A 12,181-nucleotide genomic window follows, 5' to 3' on the forward strand; every position below is an offset into this window, starting at 1 on the left:
ACAATAACTTCAATTAAGAAAACTTACCTGAATCCATGATGTGTTTTCTTAATTAAATTGAGCGGAAGTCTTCTTCAGAGTTGTTGTTCTTGAGAAAATCAGTATTTCTCTTTCTTTTCCTTTTCTATGTTCTTTTCAGAATAGAATAGATGGAGTACGCTATTCTTCCTTTTAATAGGCAGAGAGAGGGACCATCAGTTAATTCCCACTTTCCATCAAAGTGGATTAGTGGAGAGTTATAACCATAATTAACTTCCCCCACTTTCCACTAAAGTGGGTTAGTGGGGAGTTATGACCATAATTAACCTCCCCTAATTTTATCCAAATATTAATTTAACAAAATATATTTATATTAAACTAAAATACTCACGTGGGCCATATTTTACATTCTCCCACTTGGTGCACATGATGTTACTCACTTAATGGTTTAATAAATATCTCAATCATTATGTGCACAATAAAACGTTAAATTCTCATTCATTGGAAACATCACTCGTTGTTATTGAATAAGTAGACTTATATGAGTCATGGCGGTTGTACATAACTTACTCGATATAGTCCCTTCCATGTACTACAATATCAGTCTATTACCCAATACAACATGTAAAAGTAATACTTAATTGGTCCAACATTAATGCTTAGAATATCTTTATCTAAGCCTGAACCTGTCATCATTATTCTCAATATTACGTATACAAGAGAAAACAGGTATAGAATACCAAAAACATATGTTTAAATGAGCTCAAAGTGTCAAATTTCATAAACATAATAAAGTCTTTAGATAAGTTCATACATAATGCCCATTCTTTCAACATGTTCAACAAATATTTTGGGTGGTAATCCTTCCATCAAAGGATCAGCAATCATAAGTTTAGTGCTAATATGTTCAATTGACACTTTATGTTTCTGGACTTCTTCTTTGACGACAAAGTATTTCACTTCCATATGCTTAACACCCTTTGAATACTTGTCGTTCTTAGAGAAAAAGACTGCTGCGGAATTATCACAATAAATTTTCAGCGGCCTGGCAATATTGTCGACTAGTCCAAGTCCTAAAATAAAGTTCCGCAGCCAATTAGCCTGAACTGTAGCCTCAAAGCATGCCACAAATTCAGCTTCCATAGTGGACGCAGCTATGACAGACTGCTTCGCACTCTTCCATGATATTGCTCCTCCGGCTAACAGGAACAAATAACCAATTGTAGATTTTCTTGTATCCATACAACCAGCATAATCTGAATCTGAATATCCAATCACGTCAAGATGATCAGATCTTCTATAAGTGAGCATATAATCTTTCGTTCCTTGCAAGTAACGCAACACTTTCTTTGCAGCCTTCCAGTGGTCCATCCCTGGATTACTTTGATATCTTTCCAGCATTCCAACAGCAAAACTAATGTCTGGTCTTGTACATGTCTGGGCATACATTAAGCTCCCAACTATAGATGGATAAGGAATATCTTTCATTTGCATACGTTCCAATTCATTCTTTGTACATTGATTGAGACTAAATTTATCCCCCTTCTGAATTGGAACGGGACTTGATGAGCATTTTTTCATTCTAAATCTTTCTAACACTTTATTAATATAGGCTTTCTGAGACAATCCCAATAATCCTAGTGATCTATTTCGGAATATTTCTATCCCGATCACATAGGATGCCTCTCCCATATCTTTCATCTCAAAGTTATTAGAAAGGAATTTCTTGGTGTCATACATCATACCAAGATCATTAGTAGCAAGCAAGATGTCATCAACATACAAGACTAACATAATAAACTTACTCTCACTGACCTTCAGATATATACACCGATCAACAGTGTTTTCGTTAAATCCAAAGGTGACAACAGTTTCGTTAAATTTAAGATACCACTGTCGGGAAGCTTGTTTAAGTCCGTATATTGATTTCTTAATTTTATACACCATGTGTTCCTTTCCTTTAATGGCAAACCCCTCTGGTTGATCCATATAAACTTCTTCCTCTAAATTTCCATTTGAAAAGGCGGTTTTTACATCCATTTGATGTAGCTCTAAGTCATAATGAGCTACTAAAGCCATTATAATTCTGAGTGAATTCTTTCTAGAGACCGGTGAAAATGTCTCTTTATAGTCAATGCCATCTTTCTGAGTGAAACCTTTGGCAACAAGTCTGGCCTTGTGACGTTCAATGTTGCCATTCGAGTCGCGTTTGGTCTTAAAGACCCATTTACACCCGACTCTTTTGCAACCTTCCGGTAATTCAACAAGGTCCCAAACTTTATTCTGTTCCATAGAATTCAACTCATCTTTCATAGCATCTAACCATTTATCAGAATTATTACTGTCAGTGGCTTGTGAAAATGAAACTGGATCATTAGCAATTCCAAAGTCAATTTCTGACTCATGTAGATAAACTAAATAATCATCTGAAATAGCAGATCTCTTTTGTCTTTGAGACCTTCTTAATGCTACTTCTTGTGGTTCATCTACTGTAGGTTTATTAACTGCAATTTCATTATTAGTAGTAGGATCATTTATTTGTTGTTCTTGCTGGTTGTTAGGTTGTACAACAACTTCAGGAACAACAAGTTTAGAAGAAGTGCAGGGTAGAGGAACTTGCATCCTGACTTCTTTAATTTCCACATTACGTGGTTCCTCACTCCCACTATTTTCACCATTCTCAATGAACCTAGCATTTCCAGTTTCAACTATTCTCGTACTATGATTTGGACAGTAAAATCTATACCCTTTTGATTTTTCTGGATAACCAATGAAGAAACCACTGATTGTTCTTGAATCCAGTTTCTTTTCAAGTGGATTATAAATTCTTATTTCTGCCGGGCAACCCCAAATATGCAGGTGCCTCAAACTAGGTTTTCTACCAGTCCAAAGTTCAAAAGGAGTCTTTGGGACTGCTTTACTAGGAACCCTATTTAGCAAGTACACGGCAGTCCTTAATGCATACATCCACAATGAGATGGGTAAAGATGAATTACTCAACATACTCCTAACCATGTCCATTAATGTACGATTACGCCTTTCAGCCACACCATTTTGTTGTGGAGTGCCAGGCATTGAGTATTGAGCACATATGCCACGTTTTTCAAGGAATTTAGCAAATGGACAAGGGTGTTGTCCAGTTCCGTCATATCTTCCATAATACTCACCACCTCTGTCTGACCTGATTATTTTCACCTTTCTAGTTGTCTTTCAACCTCATTAATAAATACCTCTAAGGCATTCATTGTTTGAGATTTTTCATGCAACAAATAGACATATCCATAACGTGAAAAGTCATCAATAAAGGTGATAAAATATCTTTCCTTACTGAAAGAAGTGACATCAAAAGGACCACATATATCAGTGTGTATAATTTCAAGAAGCTGAGTGCTTCTTGTGGCTCTTTTCTTTGTGTGTTTTATTTGTTTTCCTTTAATACAATCCACACAAATATTAAGGTCTGTAAAATCTAAATGTGGAAGGATTTCATTCTTAACTAGCCTTTTCAGTCTTTCTTTGGATATGTGACCTAAACGTTTATGCCACAAGCAAGCTGAATGTTCATTCACCAAACTACGTTTGGTTCCAACATTATGATGCAGAGTTAGGAGGGTTTCGGCAAACAGATTATCAAGGTTCAATTTGTAGAGATCATCACAAATAATACCAGAACCAATAAGATGATTATGCTTAAACAAACTGAAACATCCATTGCCAAAATTTAAAAAATATCCAGCTTTATCTAACTTAGACAAGAAAATTAAATTTCTTGAAAGAGAAGGTACATAAAAAGTTTCAAATAAGTCTAAGTGACGCCCAGTATCTAGGATTAAACGATAAGTCCCGACAGCTTCAACTGGAGCCTTCACTCTATTCCCCATGTACACAAATCTTTCATTCCGATTTATGGTCTGGGTTGTAAGGAATCCCTGCATCGTATGAGAAACATGAACAGTAGAACCAGAGTCAATCCACCAAGTATTATAAGGAACTTCAGTTAAATTTGATTCGAGGCACGTAAAAGCACAAGGCTTACCTTTCTTCTCGAACCATGCCTTACGTTTCAGGCAATCTTTCTGAAAGTGTCCAGGTTTTCCACAGAAACGACACTTATCATTCTTGTGTTCCTTCTTACGTACTTGAGAAGAGGACTCATTGACATTATGTTGCCTCTGCTTAACTTTTCCATGTTTCTCTCCTTTCTTTCCAGCTCCTTGATGGCCTACAAGATTAATGGAGTGGGTTCCTTGATTCTTCAGCCTTGTTTCCTCTTGAACCAGCATACCGTGCAGTTCATGCACGTTCCATTTGTCTTTCATGGTGTTGTAGTTCATTTGGAAAGGGCCATACTCAGATGGTAATGAGTTAATAATGAATTGAACAAGGAAATTCTCATCCACTTCCATTCCCAAAGTCTTAAGTCTTGCTGCTATATTTGTCATTTCAATGACATGCTCATGCATGGTACGCGAACCATCAAATTTTATGGTGGTTAAAGTACCCATTAGTGTCCCAGCAAGAGACTTATCAGCAGTTTGAGAGCATTCTTCCACAAGTTTCAGAAGTTCTTTCGCGCTTTCAGTTTTGGGAAGAGTAGTCTTAATGTTGCCCGCAATATTCATTCGTATAAACATTAGGCTTAATCTGTTAGACCTGTCCCAGTGCTTAAAATAGGACCTTTCTTCAGTACTACTAGTTTCAGTAATAGCTGTTGGCCTCTCAGTATAAAGTGCAACATCAAGATCTAAAACTCCAAGATGGAATTTTATCTGTTCGCACCAATCTGAGAAGTTGAGTCCGTTAAAGGTCGTAACAGAAGCGGAGTGCGAATGAAGAGCAAGTGCTGCAAATAAAATATGCCCATTCATTAATGCTTTGAGTTAAAATTAAATATATCGTTAAATTCAGAATGGTTTATGTTTTACTCTTAAATGTATATTGATGTCCACCTTTGGGCGTAACACAAAATATATTTTTTTGAACATAATGATGCTTAAAATAAATTTTACATAATTCGATAATTTTAACGTACAAGTTAGTAGTATTTACTATCTTTGGATAAATAAATAAAACTAACGATACATTTAAATTATCGATTTAATGTTTAGTAATTATAAGAACAAACAATCAACCTTTGGGCGATCCATAAATGTCTTATAATCAAGAACTTCAATTTGCCCACAAAAATATCCATCATGTCGTTTATAAACATCAAAAGTTATGGGTAATTGGGTATAACAAATCATTATTTTTTGGAATTAGTTATTCATAATGATTCGATCACTTTGGTGATTAACGAACCTCATGTTTGTAATTCCAATGAAATTTTGAAACGGTATTCTTCCAAATATAATTCTTAAGTTTGGATTTTATCATTGAATCCACATCGGCGAATCCAATAAATTCATAAGTATTCTACTGTGTCTAACTAGCGTGATGAATATTGTTTTCACAATTTCACGTTTACTTACTAATTATGAAGTCAAGTATTTGAAGCAAATCTTTTACTTGTCGAATCCACAAAGAGAACAGGATCATGAAATCAAATGATAATCAAATATACTATTGGTCATCAACACATAAAAATCAATTTATATCTGCTTCGCTATTACTATTGACAGTAATTGTGAAGTTCCTTGAATACACAATTAGGATTCACAAAATTAAGGAAACCTTAATTTTAGCGAAAAATTATTAGTTCCTAAACCTGTGCTCTGATACCACATATTAGGATTTTCTCAATTCTAGATTGTGATTTATAAACAATCTATATAAATCCTTTCAATTATTCAGAACCGTGGAACTATATGATTTTCACATAAAATAGAGATACAATAACTTCAATTAAGAAAACTTACTTGAATCTATGATGTGTTTTCTTAATTAAATTGAGCAGAAGTCTTCTTCAGAGTTGCTGTTCTTGAGAAAATCAGTATTTCTCTCTCTTTTCCTTTTCTATGTTCTTTTCAGAATAGAATAGATGGAGTACGCTATTCTTCCTTTTAATAGGCAGAGAGAGGGACCATCAGTTAATTCCCACTTTCCATCAAAGTGGGTTAGTGGGGAGTTATAACCATAATTAACTTCCCCCACTTTCTATCAAAGTGGGTTAGTGGGGAGTTATGACCATAATTAACTTCCCCTAATTTTATCCAAATATTAATTTAACAAAATATATTTATATTAAACCAAAATACTCACGTGGGCCATATTTTACAAGTCAAAGGGACCAATCTTGACCAACTTGCATCATAATCAATTAGGATCTAAAAGATGAGGCAACCTTCCAAATTTGAGATTTGTGTAATAAAATAGATGATATAGCAAAGAACTACATTTATGCTTAAAAATCTTAACTTATCCATTTTCCTAGTCTGGCATGCATTTATACATGAATGAAGTTGATAAGGATACAATGGCGAGGGGCAACAGCCACAGCTAACTTCATGAACCAGGATAGTGAAAGGCAGTAAACCACATAGCTAGTTATAAGCAAGAACAAACTTAAATCAGTTTTTACCTTGAAAAGGAAATTAAGCTCAGAAAATAACTTATGACCACAAAAACCACCAGCAGGGTCACATTTGAAGCGTTCTGGTCCTTTTTCCTCACCAATTTCCAAAATGATAGCAAGTTCACATTAACAAAGAAAGACATAAAACAGGAATGAGTAAAATGCAGAAGCACAAATGCATTTACCCTCCTCCCCACCAAGAAGAAAAGGAAGGAAGAAATGCATCACAAAATTCAATCAAACCAACGCCATAGGCATGCCGCAGGTAAATCCAAGATGTCTGCAATCCTGCAAGCAGATGCTCGTTTGCTGAATAGAATTTTACCACTGAAAATTCTAGTGGAAGAACTCTACTCGCACTCTCATAGTTTTATTAGTTATTCATTCTAGCCGATGTATTATACCATTGCCAAAGAAAGAGCATCCATAAAATTCTTGAATATTTATTGGATTCCTCCAACAACTCAAACAGAAGATTTATGGCTTGTGAAACTAAAGTTTAAGAAGTAAATATATAGAAAATAAATGACATGTCCAAAGCTACTCCACACAAAATTTGCTCTTACTTTTGACTTAGAAAAAAATTCGCAAACAATGGTACTTTATATAATTAACTGGTCAATTAACGCTCACCATAGAGCATTTAGTACACCATTGTCTAAAGAAAATAGATCCCGGAAAGTAGAGGTAAACTAAAGAAAGAAACTCAAGCATAACCAATAGAATGCTCACCATTTTCACATCATCTGCTCAGTCTCATCCCTTAACTCGGGATCTTATGGATCCCTAACCAAACCCTCAAGACAATCTCTAGATCAAAATTGTAGTACTACCTGCAGTTCTTACAAAAGAAATGTCAAATTGCTTAATGGAAAACGGAAGAATACCACCAAGGAGACAAAGATATCAATTCCCAGGAACTTCAGGATCGTTTAGGACACAGTAAACATTAGCTTAATATCCCCCCCACCCCCCCACCCTCTTTTCTTTTGCTATAACAAGAAAAAGTAGATGAATCAACCAAATCTAAGTAAATTCTCACAACAGAGCAAAATTCTTTCTTGAATAGATGACCTCAAAGCATTCTTCAAGCTAGATGAGAGAGGTCCGAAACATCGCATTCACATGCTTACCTCTGTGAAGCACAAACAGATATGAATTTGACAATATGTGCTTGCTAATCTCCTTTGGTGATTTCACTGATGCGATTACACTGTCCTCGCAGGGAATGAGAGAGGCAGAGAGAGAAAACAAAGAGAATGGAAGAGTAGAGAAAAGCCCCAATACATGCATTACCAAAAAGCGCTTCAAAAATAGCTTGATCTACGAAAACCTAAGAGAGAAATGAACATAAAGGTCTAGACATAAGCGAAAGAAAGACCTTCAGAACTAAATGTCAAAACTGCCATGTGAGGACAATAAAAATCTCTTTTTTCTATTTCTATATGGTATTAATATCCCCCCTACTGTCAAAAAGTAGTTCAAGGGTCATTCCAACAATCCATCCTTAGAACAGGAAAAAATTGAAGTTCAATTCAAGAGTAATTTCCCTTGCAAAAGCACATAACTGAGAGGTTATAATCACTTTTGAGAGAAACTTTTATCGAGCCCACTTGAGTGAAAACTATAACAGATCATATCGGGAAAAAGCTTACATGAAAGAAGTGCTCCAATTGACAAATTGCTTTAGATTGACCAAATATATGTCGCTTTACAATAACAAACAGCGGGCATTTCATTGATGATTGAACCAACACAGAACAAAAAAGAAAATAGAAAAAAAAGAATCACGCTCTCCTCTTACTCAATCGCCAAGAGTTTGGCTCATGATATCTATCGTAAAGAGGCTCAATACGTTCCTGTCTCTTGCGCTTGCTTAATTTCGTTGAATCAGCCACTTCAAAAAAACTTGGTGCCAACTCGACAAGCCATTTAGGATCTACCACGGTCACTTCGCGCATGTACTCCTTTGTTGTCATAACAAGCTCATGATAAATAACCCAGTCTGGCTGTCTCTGGAAAAGAGCACTGCTAGGATGAATGTAAACTGGCTGGTTCTCAACAAGAGTTCTGTAACCCTCTTGAGGATCCTTTCTAGCAGCATGAAAAAAGAAACCTGCAGCAATAGCCTTCCGGATCTTCGTGAAATTCTTTCTAGCACTCACAACATCCAATTGATACCTGTCCATGATGGAGAGCAGCTGTTTTCTAACATCCTGCGCCCTCCTGAGAGATCGAGACTGGACAAAATTTTCAAAACACCATGGACCTGAAAAGTTTTTGGCTTTCCAAGCCTCATAAACAGCAAGCAAGGTAAGATGATCACCCTCAGGCTGAAAAAATTTGGCCTTTTTCTGATCGGCCTGTGCTTGTTTTTCCCTTGGTCGGTAAAAGATGTTTCCTGTTTGAATCATAGCAATTATGGTCAAGATCTCATCACTACAGCCAAGGTCCACACTAGCAAGAAGCATCTTGGACAAAGGAGGATCTAATGGAAATTCCGCCATTTTTCTTCCCAGCTTCGTCAGGAGCCCCTCCTCATCGAGTGCTCCAAGAGTGTAAAGTTGCTCCATGGCAGATACGAGAGCCTGGGGGGAAGGTGGGTCCATGAAATCAAACGACAGAAGATCATTAATACCCATTGCTTTCATCATAAGAACCGTGTTCCCAAGATTTATCCTTTGGATTTCGGGAATGGCAGTAGGGGACATTTCACTGTGGAATGCACTCTCAGTAAACAGGCGGTAACACTTCCCAGGTCCGGTTCGTCCAGCACGCCCTGCTCGTTGCTTTGCTGATGCTTGTGAAATTGGGGTAATAACCAGTGAATCAAGTCCCTGTTTTGGATTGTAGACATTTTGCTTTGCAAATCCAGGATCAATAACATAATATATACCATCAATTGTCAAAGAAGCTTCAGCAATATTAGTAGCATCAACAACTTCTCTCTTCCCAGGAGGGGCAGGGTCAAAAATTCTGGACTGCACTTCACTGGGCAAGGCACTATAGACAGGTAGTATGATCAGTTCAGGAACATTTCTACCTAGTCCTTTCATCCTCTCGAAAAGGCACTGGCAAGCATAATCAATCTCCTCTTGACCAGTCAAGAAGAGGAGGATATCACCTTCAGGTTCTGTCAAGTGGATCTGCATAACAGTAATTAAAGCTGCATCAAGGTAATCACTTTCTGGCTGCTTTGTGTAGAGTATCTCTACTGGGAAAGTTCTTCCTGGGATTGTAAAGATGTTGCAGTGGAAGAAATAACCAGAAAACTTCTCAGCATCCAAAGTTGCAGATGTGACAATTAGACGAAGGTCAGGTCTCCTCTTCACAAGCTGCTTAAGCAAACCGAAAAGAACATCAGTGTGGATTGTTCTTTCATGTGCTTCATCAAGCATTATGACTGAATACTGGGACAAATTTTCATCAATCAAAATCTCCCTCAGAAGCATGCCATCAGTCATATATTTGATCACAGTATCTGGCCCAGTACAATCTTCAAACCGAATAGCATAACCGACCTCTTCGCCTAATCGACAACCAAACTCCTCAGCAACTCTCTTAGCCACTGACGTTGCAGCCACTCGACGAGGCTGAGTACAGCCAATTTTCCCCTTTGTTGTGTACCCTGCCTCAGCTAGATACTGTGTCACCTGTGTTGTCTTGCCAGAACCTGTCTCACCAATGACGACAAGGACCTGATTATCATGGACAGCCTGAATCAGTTCTTTCTTCAATTTGTAAATAGGAAGACTCTGCCGCTGCTCCTGGAGGGATAGCTTAGACCTCTGGCCGAAGGTCAAGGCTTTACCATAAGCATCCTTCTTCCACTCTGGCATGTCGTAGGCAGACAAACTAACACCCCTCAGCTCTTGTGCCAGATGCCTCTCTCCTGTCTCTGGCATCGGGTCTTCCCATGGTCTGTTGAGATCCTTTGGGATGGAATCAAGCATCGTCCTCTGTTGCTGCTCCCTTACTTCCCTTCTCTCCTTTATCAAAGCAGATTGTAGGGCAGCAGCACGACTCAAGGATCCTTCAGGATTTTTAAAATTTTAACAGGGGACATATCCACTGAGTAACGACTCTGGCCTTGCAAGAAAGGGGGTTCGTCTTCGTTTAGCTCAATCTCAAGCTCTTCTTCAGCACCTTCTTCCTGATATAGCAGCTCGTCCCCTTCTTCATCAAACATGATATGTTCCCTCACCCCCAAAACACCTGCGGCAATAAGTTGCTTGGCTTCCCACCTTTCAGGTGAACTCATCCTCTTCAGCGGTCTACAAGACGGAACAACATGCTCCTCCGCCTCAGTAATGTTGATACCGGAAAGGCCAATCCTCCTAGTCCTAGAGCCCTCAATATTCATGCCTGAAGGATTTGCAGCATTACCTGAGCTTTTCGTCAAGGGCAACAGATCCTTTCCTGTATTCTGATCAACATCTCTCATTGACAAACTCAGCTTCTGCCCACTGATAGAGATAACCTTAACATAAACATCCTGGTCCCGCTTTACTAAACCTTTGGCGTTACTAACCCTTGTATTAGCAAGCTGAGAAACGTGAACCAAACCTTCTTTCCCTCTAAAGCCATTCAGCTGAACAAAACAACCAGAATCCATCACCCTTGACACCCTCCCCTTATATACTGTATACAACTCGGGCTCATCCATAACAGGATGCGTCGACTTCCTCCAATCATCAGCTCTCTTGCCCTTTGCATATGTATCTCCATCTCTGTCCCTGTGCCTATGTGAACCCCTATGACGTTCAGCTCTACCATCATCATGACCAGCATCCCTAGCCCTAGGCTTAGTTCTAGTCCCATCCCGTTCTTCTTCCTCTCCATCTCTCCTCTTACTCTTCTTCGCCTCAAGCTCAATCTCCCCATCCTTCGACTTGGTGCTAGGAGGAGGCAATATAGCATGGATAATAGTAAGCAATGTTCGTACAAAATAATCTGGGATTTCAGCACCATTATCTTTCAATTTCCTATCAAATTCATCTACTGTTAAGCAACTTCTACCCGAATAAGTAATAAATTCAGCTAATACTTTGTAGCCAAAACCTAAATTAGGTTCTAACTCGTTGCACACCTTCGATATGAGAGAAATATATTCCAACCGCTTCATACCTTCGTTCCCTCCCATCAAAGCAAACACACTGAGACTCGTCCAAGGTCGACGTGTTATATTCTATCTCTATAGAATAAGAGAAGCAAATTCATATTATTACGCCAAGTGTTAAAACAATAATTAAACATGCGTCCAATTTTAGGACAAACCTCCAACTAATTTGGAGGTTAAACAATAATTTAAAATACAAAATTTCAAATATGCTAATTCAGTTTCAACATCTGAGTCCCTCATTTGTTGGGCTGTTTTTTCTTATTTGTTAAAAGAAGTTTAAAAATTTTGAAACTTCCAATTCAATTTATATCTACACGTTTTATTGAGTCCCATGTTTGTTGGACTGTTTTTTTTTTTTTTAATTTGTTAAACCTGAAAATTCAATTAAAAATAAAACTAACCCTCAAACGTGGGCATCCTCCATAACTTCTCCATTTTCTCCATAACTACAAATAATCTTTTTTATGCGGCTCATCCTTTCAATTTCTTTTCTATTCCTTTTTTTCTTTGCTCAGAATACAGAACTTTGCAAATATAGCAACAAAACTTCATGATATTAGACAAAT

General features: G+C 37.6%; 1 protein-coding gene across 1 annotated transcript; it reads right to left on the reverse strand.

Annotated features, from left to right (window-relative positions):
• Nucleotides 8,281-11,636, reverse strand: LOC109236102 (probable pre-mRNA-splicing factor ATP-dependent RNA helicase DEAH5). The gene is given in 2 exon segments (XM_019402320.1): nt 8,281-10,544; nt 10,547-11,636. Coding segments are annotated over 2 exon segments (3,354 nt in total).

The sequence above is a fragment of the Nicotiana attenuata genome, chromosome 12 (genome assembly GCF_001879085.1).
Source record: "Nicotiana attenuata strain UT chromosome 12, NIATTr2, whole genome shotgun sequence".
NCBI classification, from domain to species: Eukaryota; Viridiplantae; Streptophyta; class Magnoliopsida; order Solanales; family Solanaceae; genus Nicotiana; species Nicotiana attenuata.